A 21498-nucleotide genomic window follows, 5' to 3' on the forward strand; every position below is an offset into this window, starting at 1 on the left:
CTACATACATTCATACGTACATATTCGCCAATGTATATCTGTGTAGTTGTATTTCGCATTTATGTATAAAGGTTTCACTTGATTTTTTAACCGCAAAAGCGCCTCGTAGAAGAAACTTTATAGGTGAATCGCTGACACGCTACAGAATTCCCGAAAGTTTGAAAGACGCTCTTTTATATGTGTGTGTCTCCAGATTGACTTAAGCGAAAGCGAAACAAAAACAAAAAACACAAACGGAGGCAATGGCTGACGGCAACAAGATAATTTTTCATTATTTCTATTTTTCTTTATGCATTTATGTAAGGGAGTGTGCAGTAGTGATGATCAAAAGAAAAAAAAAAAAAAAAACAAAAAAAACCAATTCCCGCTTCATGAGCACCCAACTTTAAACAATTTACAACAATACCTGGCCAGGCCCAGGGGATTCCAGCTAAAATAAAAGCTGCTGCTATAACATCAACAATAACTATATACGCCTTACAGCGAATTTTAGATACCCGTCGCCATCTAAAGTAAGTGAGGACGGATCAATAAATCGACTAAAATCGTTCTCATGCCGAATTCACGCAAAAATTCTAATAACTCCTCATGCAGATATCACAACTATAACACTTCTGCGTTTTCCTTAGAAAGGTACACGAAATATTTCGGTTTAATTCCATGAATTGTTTAATGGCATTAATGAAAGAATAAATTTACTTGAGACCGTGAAGATTGCAATAACACCACGAAAACGCACTAGTGGACAAATAAGTGAAAAACCAACAATCGACTGAATATTCGCAATTATGCAAATAGGCGAAATCCTAAAGCGATCAACAGTCGAAGGGACGTGCAGACATAGAGGAATTAATAATCATGTCCTAACATGCGGTCTTAAAAATTCTAACAAAACGCAGGTAAACTCAGTCAATGGTAAAGCCTTATATTTTTTCAAATCCAAACTGATCGACCGATGAACGTACGAAGGGACCAAAGTCGAGTGACATAGTAGCATCCATTTTTCAAGGTCAACTTTTTATTTTAAATTGTCCATCCTGGAAGATGGATGGAGAAGATTTTAAATAGATTTTTCAGACAGCGACAAACGAAATGGCGAATTTAACGTACCCATTTCAGTCGTTGGTGGATATAAAAACCGAACGTGATTTAGAGCAACAAACGGCAGCCAAATAATTTGTTCACTTTAAAGTTGTAGAAAAAATATCGCGTGTTGTTAATTTCCGCCCGATTATGCTGTTTTTATTTTTGTTATGCCGTTGTGCTCTAAACTAAATTGTTGCGATGATGATTACGCGACTGACATTCCAACTTCCAGCGTCTCAGCCGAATCAACCATCCATCCATTTATCCATCCAACCATCCGTCCGTCCATTCATACGTCCATTCATCTATGCACTGAACTCCAGCAGTTACGTAGCCGGTTACAATCTATCTGTCCAACGGTTAAATTTTCTTATGTATATTCCATCAATCCAACCGAAACGCATCACATTGTATTGCATGTCGTGGCATGTCATGACATTCTGGTTGAGTATCAAATTGCTTACTTCTTTTATTTTTATTCATTCTTTGGGTTTTTTTATTGTTGTTGCGTTTTTTTTTTTCTTTTATTTCTGTTTTTCTTTTTACTTATTTTTTTTATACATCAGCTCATGTGTGTCAGTCGATATCGATGCGAACCTCCGGTCATAAAACGCTGGTATGCACATACAAGCGCTTCAATTTTGACGCCTTGCATGGATAAAACACACGCACATACATATATGCGCACACATACACATACACATACACGCACATGTATTACTTATTCAGCAAAGTATCTCGGATTGACAGGGTGATCGACCAACAGACAGACACCTTGATCGACATGTAGATCCCAGCCAAGCAGCTAATGCCTGACATGAGAGGACAACACTGAAAACCTCCATTTTCATCTTAAAAATACTCCATAATGGCGAACAACAACAACGAACAACAATAACAACAACAATGGCTTGCATAGGTGATTCTATTGTACTTCCAGAAGGAATCTGTGTCTATGCTGGCAGGTTCAAGCCAAGGGTTTCATATTCCACTGGTTAGCTTTTACCACAGAATGCATAAGTGATCAAACGAACAGAAAAAAAACGCAACACATATTGTCGGGCAATCGCGACTGCACACATTCGCATTACGTGATCGCACCACACAGTCTTCTTGCAAATTACACAAGCACACACATTGAGGACACATATCTATACATAGATAGTAAGTAAGTGTGTAGAGCTCAGACGACTTAAAGGAGAAAGAAAAAAAAGAAATAAATAAAAAATAAATAATAAATGAAACACGAAACGCTCCTAATCGAAGCAGCAAAACAGCTCATGCAGAAAACGCACATCCGCCATGCGGGCTGATTGACAACAATTGGGGCAACTGTGCGATCGACAGCCACGACAGTCACTACAAGGCAATTGCAATTATTGTTATTTTGCTGGCATGACATGTGCATAATTGGTGTGAGGCCACAAACAAATACCTGCCAAACCAAAAAATAAAAAAAATGAAAAAAAAATAGCGTTCAGCCTTCCTTCCATCCATCCAAACGGTCAATATTGAAAACGAAGAAAATTTTATGCACGCAGCAACCGCCATTTCTTTTGCCTTTTTTTTTATATTTTTTTTGTGCAAAATTGCGAGCTTTCCAAAAACTTTTACACAGATGCAAACCTAATCACACGCATATGCATATGAAATATAACCCAAAATGGTTAATGGTTAAGAAAAGTTCGTTTAGTGGCATTCATTTTTATGCTATGTGTAACGCATCCCGTCTTGCTCCGCCTCAGCAATTGCAGCAATTGTTGTTGAACTGCACTAAAAATTTATCTGTCACTTTTATGTAAGTTTCCGTATAGCTGTCTAAAATAGTAACACATAATAATATGTGTATCTTCCGCAGACACTGAAAGCGCTTTCCTCTCCAAATGCTGTTGTGGTTCCGTCAAGTATGAATTTCTCGAAATGAATAACAACGAAAGAAATACTATCGAGATTGATTTGTTGTCAACCCAAAATTTGTTGATAAAATTTTTTAGATAAACAGCTCGACTCATCCTCACGAATGTGTGGCCACGTTATGAAAGTTGTTTGTAATGCGATCTCTGAAGACATCCAGTTGTTCATCGAGTTTACATAAAAAAATATTTTAAAAATATATCTGAATCGATCATTAAATTTGATCATTGCCAACGCCAAATCAAAGTTTCCTTTTCTTTATCAATTTGTGCAAGATCTTCTCATATCCGTTGTTCTCATATTCATTAAGTTCCGTTAGATTTGAATAAAAAACTTAAAACAGAGTCAAGCAAATGCGAAACAAATATTCAAACATTTTTTATTTACAAAATTTCTTATGAGCAATCCTGGACAGCCCGAAACATGTTTTAGACCTGAAAACATACTTCAGTTTACGCTCTTCACTCCAAATTCTCACTTTTCTCATAAGGTTTAGCAAAGGTACACTTCCTATGGTCAGAATGAAGAACCAGAACTATACGCAACGATATGATTGTATTACGAAAAATAATAGCGAATAGTGAACAGCTTAAATTTCATGAAAAGTCCGACTAAATGCCCGCACATGAGGTTAATACTCGCGATATAAATAAAATTTGTAAAATGATATTACCAATTAGGAACAATATGGCAACATGGATGATCAGACAAGTCCCTCTTTCTGTTTGCTCGTTATTTGGAAATTATTAAAGTTAGAAGGCTAAAATTTTCCACTTTTACTTTACTACTACTACTACTACTACTACTACTACTACTTTTTAGGTCCGAAAATGAAACCACTCAGCTATGCCCACACGAGTAACTAAATTTTTCGCTTTTTCAGTTTTTTGAGGTTTGAAGCCTATTTATGACAAGGCAACCAAGACCGAATGTTTAAAACTATTTTATACACTCCTCAAATGAAGATGTATTATCTGCCTAAAAATTGATCAATCCCAAAATGAATATGGTAGACACCACGTGTCCTTTTTTTTTAATAACACTAGCAATGTGGGTATGAAATAAAAGAGAGATTTGGAGAGTAGAACGCGAAGACATAGTAATGGTTATGCGAGATTCGGTCCCCGACGAATATAACTTTCTTACTTGTTCGTAAGCGCTTACCATGCGCTATAAATAACGGATATACAGCGAAAGACAAGGACATGGCCAGACCGATGCGGGTTTTTTGGATAGCTTCATCGTGTTTACTATATGATGCCGCTCTTTCGAACGCCAAGGTTAATGTTTTTTTAGTTTATCTCCTACATTTTCTTGCACCTCTTGTAGATAACATATCAGAGGTTGGAAATCAAGGCCAAGGAATCTATAACAGGTTACGAAGGTGGCATAAACTCTACATGCTTTAAGGCGATAAGTGGCCTGGCATGAGTTCGATGGAAGAATACCACGACTTAACTGCCACTTCGAAAAGAAATGTTAAGACTAAGTTATACCTTCACTGCGATCGTTTATCTAATCAATTTTTTTCTATATATGATTCGAAAAATGAATGTTAATGAAAACAGGTAAGCATTAAGATCTCAGTCAATTTTCATAACGCTTTACATGCTTTTTGATTGCAGTTAATTTGCTTTATTCGCTTTTAAAGCGTAGTACTTAAAACAACAACATTGATTACCATAAGTAAATTTTGCGGGTTGATAATCTGGAAAATAATCTTTTTAGATAACTAAGATTAAATTCGCACTTGCAACCCTTCTTTATCGCTTAAAGTGACCCGTATGCTTACGGTATATACATTAGAGAAAGATCAGCTAAAAAAAGAACGATCGAGTCAAGGCATATGTAACATTAATAATAAAGAAGAAGTTCATATCCAAACTATTCGTTCGTTTGTTCGCAAATCCTTATCAAATAAAATTAGAGCAACTGTCTGTCACTTTGTTGTTCTGCCTACTGCTTAAGCTTTGTTTTGATTGTTCATCATGCAAATGGACTACAAACCGAAAGGGATTGGAAATATAGCATATATACATACGGCCAGCTTTTGAAAATTTTTTTATTAGTTATTCGCGGTCGACACATAACATGAAAAGGGTTAAACTTACAAATGCAAAACAAACAAAGGGAACCTACATTATAATAATATAACATATTTTTCTTTGTTTTTCTTCTATTATTATCACGAATCACATATACGTATACATAAAAAGCTATAAATGTGACAAGACACGATCATGTAATGTAATGTTCACGCTTTGCATCAAAATCCAATCGTATAAATTAACCGGGTGCCAAAATTACTTCAAAGACTTAACTGTATATCTTACTATGAGAACAAGAACTTATTTAAAAGTAAGCCAAGAAAACTGGAAACGATTGCAGCCGACTCTTGATTACCCTTAAATTATAATATGTCCATTTCTAATTAAAGTTAACATGTCGTGGCATAACGCAGGTACTATTATCTTGATTTCTTTTTTTCTTATGAACTGAATAACTGAAAGAATAATAAAGAAATGGACGAAAGAATAGCGAGCGATAAGGAGTTTTACTTAAGCTAAAAATACTATATAGAGGAAACAAAGTGACACCTACGAAGTTTGCAAACTCCAAGTTAAGAACAAAAAAAACGGCGAAGGAACATATTAAACGCAAAAGCAAATTTTTGCGTTAAGAGAAAGACGCTTATTAGATTGTGTTCCTGGACTTTTTGTTCCCCAATTTAGAAATAAAATTTTTTATATTAAATACAAATCTCCATTTTGAAGAATGACGTCATAATGATTGCAACATAATCTTGCAAGGTGAGAATATTTCTTTACAGTAACACAACGTGACCGAATCTTTTATACCCATCATTGTCACCTTAAGAAAGACAAAACAGTAAAATAACTACATTTTCATGCTATATAATACAGAGCGGGCGGCGGCTGATTTTTATCAGCCTGATTTTTATTCAGCATGTCCTTGGATAAGTTTAAGTCACTCAAGTTCATTTTCGCTAACGGGAAAGTATTTACCACGAATACTACACAGACGCGCAGACCGACGGATAGACAGACGAACAGACGGACACGCTTAGGAGCATTCCAAATCTGAAACTGACCAAGAATTTATATTCTTTATGGGATTTTTGAAGCTTGTTTCTGTGCCTCATAAAAGTATTGAAAAAAGAGATAGTAAATTTTGATACACTGTAATATTGCGTAGACTTGGTCAATTTTTTCCATTGTTATGAATTTATTAGAGCATCGCCCATAGAATGTGCGTGCAAGTTTTTACACATTTATCTGCTATAGTTAATGAGTAATCAGCAAAAAACCAATTTTTAATCTTTTTTAGAAACAGAGGAGCTCTTAGTTTAAGTGGTGCTTCCGACCGATTCGGCTCATTTTCAATATCAAGGTGGGTGCAACAACTTCCAATGTTTATGCCATGTTTGAAGTGGATAGGTTCATTTTTGCGGTTAGGAGAATGTTTGCAACAGACATTTCACAGACGGACAGACACGCAAAGAGGGAGAGATGGACAGGCAGACAGACGGACAGGCGGACATGCTCAAAGCGATGTAGAATTTGATACTGAGCACGAATATATACGCTTTATGGGGTCTCTGATGCTGCCTTCTGGACGTTGCAATTTGTGAGTCCTGACTGCTTGGGTGCGGCCCTTCGGGGAGTACTCGTGGTGGTTGTGGTTGGCAAGTTCCTAGCCAAAGTGGAACAATTTGAGTGCAGCTAGGCCTCACCACTGACCAGAGTGGGGTTTATTGTTCCATACACAATAAACCGTTCTGGAGTCTGGTGTTGTTTAGGCCCCTACTCTGTGAGGATTGTCTAACTCGCCAGGGGGCGTAGTACGCTTAAAGTGGCTTAGGCCACCGTGGGGTTAAGCCTTTCAGGCAGGAACCCACGTTAAACCCTTGCTACAAATTCTGGACGTTGCAAACGATTTCACAAAAAGAATATACCGCCCATTCTTCGGTGATGGGTATAAAAAAAATAACTCTTATATCAATTTTATTCTATTTTTAATCTAAGAGAAAAAATCACAATATAAAGCACAAATTGGAACTATTGAAACTAAGCGCTTTAGTTAAATGCGAATCACATTTTCGATGAAGAAACACACAAATACACATATCACATTTCTGGAGAATGTAAGCAATGTCAACTTCCAAAAAGATGGGACAACATGATTTAATTCAAAAGGAAAGAATGTTTGTTTGGTTCACAATTGTCCTTTGATTTGTTGATTTGCGGGCCTGCATTATGCTAAAGAAAGAACCTATGTAACGCCAACATATTAGGACCGCGTCAAAAAAAAGTGATAACACAATTCCGCCAAAGCCTCAGCAACTATGCTTACGTATAGAAAAGACAGACATAGAGATTTAAGTTCGGATGAAAATCAGCGAAAGATTACAACTATTAGCGGGACATTAATCCAAAACCGTCGGGGTGAAGTTGGGCATTGGTAACTTGCTTGTAAAAGAGTATATATAAGCACAGTATTTGCGGAAGATAAAGTTAATCGAGCCAAGAGAGCTGGCTCGTAACATTCAAACGACCAAGTTTCTGCAAATAATTTACGAATAGATCTCGTAGGAATTGCAAATACAACCTAAAGTCACAATTTCGCGGTACGAACTTAACCTCGAGAGAAGTCGGATAAAAATGTAAAACGGCAAAGGGCCTTACACGCTACACTATGTTTGCTTTCTTTCTTCGAAAACTCAACACCAAAATTTTTGCAAGTTTTCTTCTTTTTCCCTGTTTTAACATACGTAGCCTTTTCATTGAAGTCTGTACATTGACAATTATGATCTCTTTTCTTTTTATTTGCAGAGAAAAAGGTCGTCGTTTTTGGAATTTATAGTCCTTGCGTTGCTTAAAATCCGGATGTCTTGTCACTACACTTGCGGACAACGGTAATAGACCTATTGAACATGTCCGTGGACACTGTCGCTTTGTCCGTAACCTCAAAATCACAATTGATGTAATAAAGTAAAAGTACGATCACGAATCTAACAAACATCCCAAGATAAAAGTATTCATGCCTTCACGTACTCTGAACTAGTGTAGTTTCTTCGTCATTTAATTGCAAATGAAATTCTCAACGAGTATTTTGCTTATTATAAACTATCTGATGAACAGGTGTAGTTAAGAATTGTGACTACCAAGTCAACGTTCGATGATTCAAACCTCAGTGCGATAGAGTCTTAGACTACTTTGATCGAAATAAAGGCTTCCCTACTTCTTTCTTTCTCTTTCCTCGCTGCTTTCTAACTGTCAGGGTGTCACGTGAATAGAGGGGGACATACGCTGAGCGGATTGGTCATACTAAAACTAAAAAATCTTTACTAGACTAGCAAAATTAATAGACTAGACTGGCTTAACTAAAAACCAAATAAAATAAAAAGAACAAATTTCGCTACTTTACATGATAACAATAGGTAAACATTAGATGGCGCACTGACTAAAAATATATATACACATGAAATGTCTGAAAGACTGTAACGAAATATTTTTGTATCCTGAAAGATGATTGGTATACTCAGTTTGCGAATCGTTGTATAACGTATATATATAAATGAACAATGATAATTTCATTAAGCACATCGATAAGTTGTCACGGTGTGATATCCATCCATTCAGTGAAGTGATTCTCATTTATCTGGCAAAGCAGTTACGATCTGCATTATAGGTTATTCCAAATTTTCGCTAAGATTGCTTGTCAGAGTTAGATTTATATGGAAATATATATATATATATATATATATATAATATGTATAAATTGGCTGAGAAGATATTTTTGTGTACTTTCTTTCTACTTTACTCTCTCTCTTTTTCTTTATTTCTTCGGTGTCCATTATGTCAAATGTATGCAATAAGTATAGGAAGACGCCTAAGTAGCACGATTTCCATTACGTATACCAAACCTTTAGAGTCTGAAGTTAAGGCAATTGAAAGTTCGTCCAAAGTTTTCTTTCTTCTTATTTAACATAATTTGAATTTTTCTTGCATCCTTGCATTTAAATAATTAAAGAGACTCATAACCATGTCCGTAATTCCCAGCTTACCAAGATCCCTATTTGTCGATAAAGTTAAGTATAAAAACGCCTTTAATTACCAAATAGATGATTAGTTCTATCCGGTTAAAGCTTTTTTGTTTTTATTGTTGTTATGCAGCTGCTAAATAATCGTTTTTGTTGTTTGCAATAACAAAAAAAAAAAATGTGTAAATCAATGCATTTAATTAGAAACTACGCAGTCGTATTGACTGATAAATTAGGCCTCGTTGCAAGCCTCGTTTGACACGAAAGCCACGCCAGTCATCATGCCATCATCATCATCACCATTATGGTTTAAGACGTTCACTATTAATGCACTGAAATAACGGCTGGTCCACAGCTAAAGTCTCTGTTTTTTCGTACACATACTTTGTATCTGGAATATAAGAAATTATTCCGCATTTGTTATTGTTGGATGACTGGAAAAGGTGAGGCTCAACTACGCGATTTATCTAGCATGCATTACAATCTATACAAAACACATACGTACACGTACTTATATATGCATATGGACACAAACACACAAAAACACATACATATACTTACGCCCTCTCTCTCTCCCTCAACAATAATTGAAAAGAAATCTATTGACCGCGAATCCACACTCAGTTACGAACTCATGCATCTAATCTCTGATATTGGCCACGATGAATGATATAAAGTTAAACTCAAGCTACCCAAATGCACGCAAAATTACTGACACGAAAAACATTTTTTTAATTTTTGTTTGATTATAACCAAAAGTGTTATATATATATATATATATATATATATATATATGTAGGTGTTAGTAAATTTTTTTTTCACTTACTCACTATAAAGTTATTCATAGATGTTTGCTGTATGCTATTGGTACGGAAAAATAAGAATAAAAGAAGATGTTCGACCTAAATGCGTCCCTTTAAAATTTGAACAATTAAGGACATTGACTGCATAAGAATCTTTTCTTTATTTATTATTATTCTGTTATGAAGGTTACCTACTTTCGATATTATTGAGCTGACAAAAAGGGCTCGTGATTTTCCTTTTGTCGCTGGCTTCTCCGTATCAAAACTTCTAGCTCTTACTTGCTTGTAAGAAGCGATATGTGGGATACCAACAACCAACATTACTCTGAAATTTTTCTCTAACGGACACATTCTTAGAAACATAAATGCTCAAAGAAATATTAACCTTATCAGCTAAAAAATTCGAGATTAATCTATGCTTTGTAATTGCGAATCAAAGCAAAGAAAGGCCTGAGGACAAGCATGAAGTTTTCTATTTACATAGAAAACTCTTATCCTATCCATTCATCATCGCCTGGAATACAAAGAGTCAGGCGCACAGATGAAGAATTCTCTGAACGCAGCATGACGTGGAAAGAAGATAATCCCAATCAGTGCTGTGTTATTAGCCTTGCTCTTTCAAATTTTTCAACGTCGACCTTCGTCGTGCATACGACATTCGTCTGAAATCATCACTGTAGGGAGTAGGGATGTCGCCTGCGTATGCCTTTATTTCAAAGGACGCGATGGAAAAAATTGACGCGTTTCCTCCATGACTTCTAAACCCCCAACAACGCTACTAGTAGGTTAAGCATCTCCAGAGATATGGAAAGCGTACTTCTCAAGCCGCAGAGCGTTCTCCGCACTCTCATTTATGCCTTGTCATAGGTAGAACGCTTTATGTTCTCGTAAGTTAAAACGGGAAAGATAACGCGAAAAGTTTCCATATCGAGTCGAAACTTGATTTAGGAAAAAGTTTACACCTCCCTGTTTTCTTCCCACACGCTGCGTTTCGAATCCCATTCCCACCGTTGATGCCTCTGTTAACACATTTTGTCGGATAGATGTTTTAAATTTCCGAACAACATGGCTCTTCCATGCAAATGGCAACAGACTTAGCTCCGTAGTATATGATGAATGTGATAGTGTGCAACTTAATCGAAAGAAATATTTGTTCTATACCCTAAATATATATCGTATTTGTTATCTTTCGATTTCCACAAGTTTGAATCAACTTAGTTCTGCTTACCTACATGTCCTTACTCATCCTTACGACTCACAATTCCAAAGTCTAAACGGAGGATAGTAAGCTTTCAGTTCGCTGTTCATTTTTTTTTTCAACAATTCCGTTCTTATCAGACGTCTATCACAAAACGCAACATAACGTATTTCATTTCCCATTATGCTTTCAATCACAACAACAATATAATACTTTAACTCACCCAATGGGCGTTGAAGAAATATAAAAGCTTCTCGAAAATATACAAAATCTGACTGAGGAGCGTCCGGTGGATTTTCTAACTGAGCTGATAATGTCTTTATGACCTTTAATGTCCTATTGCGAAAAAACGTTATCGAGTATTTTGGTTCGAAGTCGATCGAGCTAATCATGCGAACGAATGACGGCATACGTCGTAAACTCAGTTTACATTTTCCAACAAAAAATATTTATGTTATGTTGGTTCGAGGAAAAACTCTAGCAAACGAATCGCCCCATCGTCACAGAAATAAATTCTAAAACTAAACTCTTAAAAGCACTAGCATGTAAGGCTATCCGCTTTTATTAAAAACTCTACCGCACTTGAGACTCGAACTCACGACCATTGACTTGCTAGTCGAGATTCCTCGCCTCAGGCGGATAATCTTAATGTTAATGCTTCAATAAAGTTATGAAAAAGAGAAAAGAGTAAGACCGTACAGTTGATTTCGCCTCTTAGGAACGACGCCCTTTGGATGTTTCATAAACCATGTCAAGTGTAACAACCTACAATCTTGCTTAAGCTCACAGTTTCACAAAGCAGTTACCGAACAGTGAAAAACTGAAAAGCTCGAGATATTCTCCTAGATATCACGTTGTGGATATCGCAATGTACTTTGACCAAAAGCATAGTAATAATTATAGTTAGCTCTCAGCAATTACTTTTTATTTACTGAAGAAATGTCGAACTGACATTAAGTTCGTCGAAATTTTTAGATAGGTTTTCATTTGTGAGATGTTAACTTTTCTAGGGCTTGTGGATGTCGACGTAAATTTTAGCCGAAGAAGAGGGACCAGATTTCTCGCACAGGGTATCGATATTTTTGAACGATCAACCGATCTTATACTCCCACGACTTTGCTTGAGACACACTACCGACTGACCTTTTAAAGTCGCGGATGTTGCTAAGCGTCGTAGATTTCACGCTTTTGTCAATGATTTTCGGCTAAAAGTTTCGGTATAGTTATGAATCTTTAGATAGATCGAAAATAATGAATAGATTTTAAGTTCGCTTATATTTTCACGTATTTTAGATTCAATACTTTTGCGATTGTTTTCAATTACCATATGGCACAAAAACAATTTTGCTCACTACTTCTTGTCATAGGTTGGTTAACCTTTTACAGAATGCCTTCAAGTTCACATTTCGAAAAGACGAGGTTTGATCACTTCGCCAGTTTTCTAGTAACAAAATCTTGATTGAACATTTGTTTACCTGGTAGAGTAGTGAGCCGCTACCTTTGAATTACAAATATTTTTGAAAATAACAGAGTTCTTTTATGTTTTCTTGAACCCTAAACCTTCTAGACCTTTTCAACAACAATTTATTATTGCATAGTGGAAAACAATTATCGAGCAGCACTCAAATTTCAGGGTATATTCGAATAGCACTCACTTCGCTTCCTTTGGGAAAGAATTGATTTATAAAATTCATCTCTACTTCCGTCAATATTAACTTGTGTGTACAGAAGAGGCTCATAGACATGTTAACGCATCTTGAGCTTCTTGTTGAAGCCCTTTCTAAAAAAGATCAACTTGACATATATGTAGTGACGTTGTGTTAATTTTTCCGTTGTAGCACCTCGAGAGAGAGCAGTTGATGTTACGATAGATATTCTCTCGTAAGCGAAGTCATATGTGCCTCCCCCACTCAATCTCACAACTTACCTTCCTTCTCACTTATAAATGAAATGCATGCTATACTCGTCAAGTGCTAATGCACTTAACGGTACATTGATCTCGTACATCAATCGACCCTGCACAGGAGCGGTATCATAAGTAATAATAAAATTTTTTTTTTTTTTCTTTTAATTATGAAAACGTGTTTTTATTAGAAAGAGAAAGAAAAACAACTTAATTTTTCTTCGCTCCTTTTTTTAATTCGTATTATCAAACATAAATTAAACACTTATCAAAAGAACAAGGTGACCACAAATTAGTCTTTTTATAGTCGGGGTTAATTAAGTGTATATGATATGTGGACAATTGCAACTACTTATAAAGTATTGACAAGTATATTAGTGACAAGATGACAATGCACGCGTAAATGATCCGACAAATATGCGAAATATTAACTTGATTCCAATAATAATTATCATCTAAAATTTATGCTAAATTCATTCATAGGAGAGAGTTAAAAATTATATAGAAATTTATACTAATCGTCATATGACTCGAGTCACATATTATAATATGAAGTCAATAAAAACAAATTAATTATGAGTTATGTAATAATAGGGGAAAAATAAAGAGAAAGAAAACCAAGTTCTCTATGCTTTTTATGAGAAGAGATGATGACGAAGATGAAGAAGAGAAGAAAGAAATAATGGATAAAAAAAAAAAAGTGTCTACAAAAGAAAATTTACACAAGCGTAATAGAGAAATATCGGCTGAAATGAAAATCGCAATTGATTTAGTCAGTATCGCTAGGCAACGGCGAATAGGAGCCATTACTTTTGATCGGGCTTTGAGAGCGGCTGTTTGCCGGACTCGAAAGTTTCGACGTGGCCACGAAACGAATCGACAGATCCTCCGGTTCACTATCGAAATAACTATCGCTCGATACGTCGCTATTCATGAATGCATTTCCCTGATTGGTGGGCGAATCATATTGACGGGCAGTCTTGGTGAGCTCTTTGTACAGTATATTATCCTCGGGACGTTCCGAGTCATTTTTGCTAACGCCACCAACACTCAGTGAGGCATTAGGTTGAAGGGCAGCGGCTGCAGCTGCTAAAGCCAGGAAATTTAGGCTGGCATTGAAAATCTTACACCAATCTAATAAAGCAGAGTTGGTGTTCTCCGGATCGCTTGCATTGATAATATTTGGAATTTGTAGAAGACCCAAAGGTAACGGCGGAGGCGGAAAACCTAATGATTCTGTTGTCTCGAGCGCAACGCTATTTGATGGCGCATGTTTCTCGTTGACTGTATTATTATTAGAATCATTGTTAGAGGTGCGCTGCTTACCGTTATCGACAACACCACTACCACCGCCGTCAACTGATGAAATGCTGCTATTATCTGCAGGATCTCTTGCCCAATTTTTCACAGTTAATGAAGCCATATTGTTGTTGTTGTTGTTGTTGCTGATGCCGCCATTGCTGCTATTACTTATATTATTATTTTTAATGTTATCCTTTGCAAGATCGTTTGCTATTGTGTTTACCGAGCTGCATGCTGCTGTTTTATCTTTTGGGTCATCAATTATACCGTTACCTGTAGCAAAATTTGGCATAGCGTTGGATAAGCCGGGATTTAGTAAAGACAACAAATTCAAATTCTGTATCATAGATAGTTGAGCATAATCGCTGCCCAACGGCATAGAACCCAAAATGCCTGCTGACAGCTGATTAGGTAGAGCACCAATAACAGCGGTTTTCTTTTGACTGCCATTATCATTAGGTAAAACATGCTTTTTCATAATTTCGTTGAAGGCTATTTTCTCTAGGATGGCATTGTTGCCATTTGCCGTATAATTGCGTCCGTTTAACGGCAAGCGGCTGTAGGCAAACTCATCAAAACCAGGCGCACTAGGAAACTTTGGCGTTTGGATGTGATTTTCGAAACGTGGACGTTTTTCGGGAGGCGTTTCCATGCCAGACATGGGACCCATTTGATCGGCACCGCCTAATTGGCGGCACATGAAAAGCAACTTTTGCTCGTTTTTACACCAACCTCGCAGTGTTGACTCCGGTACTCCTATGTCACGGGAGACCGAAGCCTTTGTTTCACCATTGTGTATGCGTTGTATAGCGCGAACTTTATCACCAGGTGTTAAATTCCTCAGCGGGCGTTTTCCTCGCGTACTCATACGTATATTCATATGCTGATACGACGATATATCCATTTTCTGTTAATGACAGCGCTGAGAAAATTAATGCTTGACAGTAAGAAGTTCTTGCACTGAAATCAGAATTAAATGAAGGGAAAAAAAACAATTGTCATGAATTTCTCGAATCATCGAAAGGATGTTTTTGCTTTGTTTTTTTTTTTTTGTTTTCATTTGTTTTTCGTATTTGTTATCTCATTTTTCATTAGGAAGGATGCCCACCTATAAAGATAACCAGCCGGCGTCCCAAATTTTTTATAGAGCACCAATTACTAGCGACGTTCCTCCACAAATATTTTATTTCAATTGTTTTTTTCCTTAACTACACAACGAAATTGACGTTCACGAAAAATTTCCTCAATATTTGATTTGTTTCAATTATGCTTCTATTCACGACATTAACGCGCCGATTAAGTAAGCGTTGAAATATGTAATGCAAAGTGTTTTTCCGAGTCAGTTGTCGCGATATTAAAATATATTGAAGCGAAATTCATTACTATTCCTTTTTATTGTTGTCCTCTTGTTGTTCACTCCTCGGATTAACAAAAGGATATGATTTTGATTACGCGAACACCGCTGCCTTCAAGCCGATTGTTGAAACGCTGCTGCTCGGTTCAGCGTTTTTTTTTAACCAACGTCGACATCACCGTGTCACAGAACATCCGCCGTCCAACCCTACACGCATCCATATGTAAACAAAACATATTCGAGAGCGAATCATACCAAAAGCATATACATATTCGCACGTTTCCTGACACCAGTTGTTCGAAGAGAGTGAGTATAGTCAGCCAGCCACAAAAACAACGCAATGTGGAATAACAACTTGTTACTCATCTTAGCAAAAATTCATCAGCACGGGATAGTAACAACAATACTTAGGCACTACCACCACATCGACCATCGCTGTGCCGCTATGTTGGTTGGCGCGCGGCTCGAATGCGCAAACGCAAAAAAACTTATGAGCCGTCAAAAAATACGAATCAAAGCTCAAAGGATAAATGCGAAAGGCGCTATTTGCATCATACAATCCGCTAGTCTAGTTGGCCTACAGTTTGAGAGTGATTCGGCAAATAAAGATTGATATGATTTAAGAGCAACGTCCGTGCGCAAACATGTTCGAATAAGAATTCCAAGTTTGATGTATACTGCACATTTTTTCTTTCGACTTCAAACTACAAAAATTCTTATAATTCAATGATATGCTTACTCTTTAATGCCTGCCTAAAAACGCAAAGAAAACTCTCTTTTGCTCTCTGCTAAGTCTCTTATTATAGCGAATTCGTGTTAAGTGGAAATGGTATGACGCGAGCTTAAAGATTTTCTCCTAATTCCGGTACAAGTTCCTTAGAAATAATATTCTCTCATATGCAAAAATTCATATATATATGTATATATATATATATATATATATATGCTATAAATATGTAAGAGCAGCTTGAAATACTCTCCCGTGTTTACTTAAATAAACATTTCCTTTCGTATTGGCATTAAGGCCTTTTTCTCTTCTTTCCCCGAAACATTATCTGCATAATTTCAAAAAAAAAAAAAAGAAATAAGAAATAGAAAATAGAAAATAGAAAAAACATGAAAAATCATCAATTGCCAACCCAGAAAAAAAAAACACAAAAACCTGAAGAAACAAAGCCTCCAGTTTGTTGAAATTCTTTTCAGCTAGAGCTCGGCTAAACAACTGATCGATATCTCTTTGGCAAGGATTATCCAAATAGAAAAGGACCTTTGCCAACTCACGCGATAACCATTTTTGTGAAACAAATTTTAGAGAAGCGAGAGATTAAAATAAAATAATGATTTGGTTGACTAATCCATAAGCAAACCGTGCGTTCAACATGCAATAACTTATATATGAATATTATAATTCCTTTCAATAGTTTTCCTTGCTTTGTAAATTTCACATCAGGAAATGGAACAAAAAAAACAAGTAAACCAATATTCGCCTTAACACGAATTTTACATACCTCGTCACATCGAAATGCTTTTTCTTTCAATTGCCTAATTAGATTTATCATGATATTTTAGAACGTGACGAATCAATGTCCTTCGCGATGCTGGTAAAACTTGAGTGCGTTTCATGTTAAATTATTTATTATATTTAGCATAAGAGGGAGCCAATGGAGTAGAACTTTCAGTATCAATTTTTACATCATTTTAATTCGGACTTGGTTCAAATATCAGATCATAGATACCATCTACGTATTGGCTTCTATTAAGGCTGTCGAAGTTTTTTGACTCTTTCGTGGGACTATAATAAATGCTCGACCCAAAATATCATAGCAAGGTGTAATGACCCTAACACTGTCTGGCCATGCTAATAGGCCTGCCTTCCCCTTCAGTTTCATATGTTTATTTGCTACACATACACGATTCAGTTACAGTTTATCTTTAGGTTCAGCTAAATTTAGACTATGCATTAATGTTAAGGGCATAATCTAGTTAAGATTGCAGATAAAAGAAAAAGGATCTTATAACTATACAATTAACGAGTAAGTGTAAGAAATATTAGATCTAATAATGTTGGTCGGCACACTACGCAGCGCATCCATAACCGAATCAAACGACTGAAATTATGCAATGGCAAAGATAAACTAGTCGATTTAGTTAAATACGACATTCGTAATACGGGGACATTAAGAAGAAAAGCTTTAGTGGAACATATAGACTACGTTAAAGAGATTTATAATATAAACACCATTTAAATTTTTACTCAGGACTCTAAGTGACGTATAAAATTCATAGTTGAATTTGCACTGTCCAAAATCTTATAAATATATAATTCGCGGACAGACATATGGGAACATTGAAGTCAATCTCATTTAGCAAAACCGGTGAGTCAATAATACCTACCTTCAACAACTTAACCAAGAAGGCAATGCCTACACCAAACCTATACTTATGGAGTGAAGGCAGGGATGTAAGTGAAAGTGATCGAAATGGGTCAACATGACAAAGATAAAAAGGATAATTCTATTAAGTATACAACTCCTACTATTCTAACAAATCTTGGAATCAAATCAAATATCAGTCGTACTTCGGGATTGTACCGATTGTTGTCGCTGTGTGTCGGGTTTTCAGAGAAAATTATGTGTTTTTTTCTCACAATTGCTACGACCTGATGTCAAATTGGATTTATCGGAGCAGTGGTCTCTTATATCAATTTTATTATAAAACCAAGCAGTTAAGTCTCGTTAAACTATTTTATGACTTGGAACACCTCGGTGATTTCGTTCAGAATACGACTATATATGTATGAAACTTGAAAAGAATAGCTCTAATAAGCATTCGAATGCTTGGCCTTTGAAATATTTGGATTGGGGGACAAATAAACAGATCATGTGTGTACACAAAAATTGTGCACATTTCCAGTAAGCTCCAAGAAATCAAGATTTACATTTATATGGTAAATATGGAATCAGGTTAAATTTATTTGAAAAAATTACTATTAATATGCGAAGACTCTTAAATCTGAAGAGACCCGCGCTAAAAAAACCTGAAATTTTGAAAAAAATTTTATTTTACTTCTAGACTGCCATGCCTGCCACTTCTTCCATGAATGTGGCCGGACTGTGTTCAAAATCTTTTTACTTCAATTAAATCAATGGCTTTACGCGTTCATCAACGTTTTACCGTGCGCTCGAATTACACGTCACACGTTTCTGCACCCAAGTTTAGTAAATTGTCGGGTCCAATTAAATATTTTACTCACGGTCCGTATTTATCGTGAATATTCGGATGATGATTAAAAAAAATGGCAAAATCCTGAAAAGGAAAAAGCCACACGAGATTAACCCTTTAAGCCCATTCCAAAACCAGATCAATTGATTTGAATCAAAAATTGGCAGAACTTTGTCATTGGCCTTAAGTATGTAAAGCAATTTCTGCGAGCTAACAACTTTCAGCAATAAATGGATAAATAGATAAACCGAACCAAAATGTCATATTTGTATACCTATATATATAAGAGTATATATATACCTATATATATAAGAGTGTACACTACATATAGGCACACTACGTGAAGTAAAGAGTGCAGGTTTCGCATATTCCTTAAGAGAAAGTAAAGGAGAGGAAATTAATTCCCTTTGGATCAGGAAACTGATTAAAGTTTTCTTTCTTCGGATTCTCATGCAGCTTTAAGGACACACTTTTGCCTCCGTCTGCTATCGGCTATATACTTTTTGGGCAGATTTTACTCATTTCTTGAGGTATTCTACGTTTTCTTAAACAAGATAAGAGAGCAGCGAAATAACGCTAATTATCCCAATGTCAATAAAGAAGAAAATCGTTTATAATCGTTTCATATAGAATTTCGCAATAATTTTCTCAGTTTTCCTAGTCTTTTCACTTACTTTACTTGCTAAACAAAAATAAATGCTCAACGCATAAGGATACTATAAAATGAAATTTCAATCAGAATTGCTTTTTCAAAACCTAAACTCACCTAATAATACTCACTTTAGTCAAAGTATCGGATAACAAAGCATTTTTATAGGAAGACATAAGTCAACAACAAGCACAGAAGCAGGCAGTCAATACTCCCGCTTAAAATACGATGAAGAACGATTTCCGTTTGAAATTCGCGGAAAAAATAAAAAAGAAGAAGAACGTAAAGGTTTTACCGGTAAATCAACAAAGGACAACAACTGAACAAATAAACCTCAATAAATAACTCATTCGTTCTCAATGAATGTGCTCCACAAAATCTTGACTTGACTTGATCGACGACGACATGACCAAAAACAAAAGATGAATAACATTTTTCCTCTTTTTGTCTGTTTTTCTTTCCCGCAGGTTTTATGGCCGTTAGTGATAGTAAAACCATTAAGAAATGCAAAAAAAAAAAAAAAAAACCGAGAAAAAAACAGAGTCAGTACGCATAGTTAGGAACACACATCGATTTAACAGGAGTGTCATAAAAATGAATTTAGCGGGCAACAAGCGCAGGTACAACATAAACAAGATGCCTTGATGAGGAGTTTTTTTTTTTGGATTTACGCTTCCAAGAATGAAGTGCTTGATGCAAATCCCAACTCAGCATGACGACAAGAATTTCCTTTTTATTTTATTTTTCCATTTGTATTTTCATTTCATACAAATTTAATGCATAATCCGGCAAGGCACACGTGAAACCATGCGTGGGATTTGTTAAAAGAGAAACGAGCAAATTTCATGCACATTGGTGTACCCATCAATACTCGTCCATTAATTCTGTCATTCCATTAAGTATTTACAGAAAACATATGAAAAGCGTTTGCTGTCTATCTATCGCAAAATGTGTTTCTGAATATTACCCATCTGTCGATCAGTCAATTTCAAAAATTAAGAAAAATGTTACATAAGGAAGCAGTATACGATTTTCTTATGGATGGGTGTTCAAAATTCGTACAAAACCTTTTGGGTTTCTTTTTTGGCTCTTTTCTAAATGACCTCTATTAAACAATTAGGGATTACTTTAAATTACTTCTCAAACATATTTTATGAATAATAAGACGTTGGTCCGTTAAACAAGTATCTATCTATTCCTTTACCTGTGCGTTTTACCTATTAAATTTTAATTTACAACAAATCAAAATTTAGCATAAGCAACTCAATCTAATTATTGCACGAAAGTAACGAAGACTTCTTTATATATTGTTATTAATGTTATTAAGTTAGCTGGAGAATATATTTTAAGACTAAAATCTTAAAGCACTAGCATCTAATACTAGAGACTTTTTATATGTCACATTTTATATTACTCTATATATCATATATGTCTGTATTTTACCATTATTAATTACAAAACGTGCCGCGACCTAGAAGGTCTGCCGTGCTCGCATGCTGTACTCGTCCATTCCCCGTAGCCCTCCAGCTTTAGGATATCTATGTATCGCACCATCTTCTTTGGACTGGAGCACCATATCGTGTTCGGTGTACTAAAATGCTCGCCAAACATTTGGTATCTGATTCTGCAGATGGCCTCACATTCACACCCAGCCCTCGCCAGAATCTGTATAAATAGGTATCGAACATACCCATGTCTTTCAGATAACACCTGAGGGAACTACGACCCGTATAGAAGCCGGTAAGTAAAAATAGGACGCTTTTTCGTAGTTCCAGTACCTTGGGTGCCGTATCGCAAGATTTCATAAAACTTTTTGCCTGCCGTTATCCGGCAGTTCGCTTCATTCTGTGTCCATCGCGATACTAGATTGTTCATGTTACTTCTTGGCAGAGAGTCAGCCCTTTCGTTGCCCTCGTCCACAGTTCGTTCATTGAACTGAATACTCGAGAGCATCCGCATACCATTATGCGGTTGCAAATATGTTTGCCATTTTTTCACTTGAAA

At 36.0% G+C, this 21498-nt stretch overlaps 1 protein-coding gene across 1 annotated transcript; it reads right to left on the reverse strand.

The window, feature by feature from the left end:
- Positions 1–13450: 13450 nt before the first annotated feature.
- On the reverse strand, positions 13451–15816 carry LOC119640858 (protein distal antenna-related). The gene is made up of 2 exons (XM_038039134.1): positions 15378–15816; positions 13451–15229 (listed from the first exon to the last, which is right to left on the reverse strand). The coding sequence occupies exon 2, from the start codon at positions 15171–15173 to the stop codon at positions 13737–13739; it is 1437 nt and encodes a 478-aa protein (XP_037895062.1). The 5' UTR covers positions 15174–15229; positions 15378–15816; the 3' UTR covers positions 13451–13736.
- Positions 15817–21498: the final 5682 nt, after the last annotated feature.

The sequence above is a fragment of the Glossina fuscipes genome, unplaced genomic scaffold (assembly GCF_014805625.2).
Source record: "Glossina fuscipes isolate IAEA_lab_2018 unplaced genomic scaffold, Yale_Gfus_2 128, whole genome shotgun sequence".
NCBI lineage: Eukaryota > Metazoa > Arthropoda > Insecta > Diptera > Glossinidae > Glossina > Glossina fuscipes.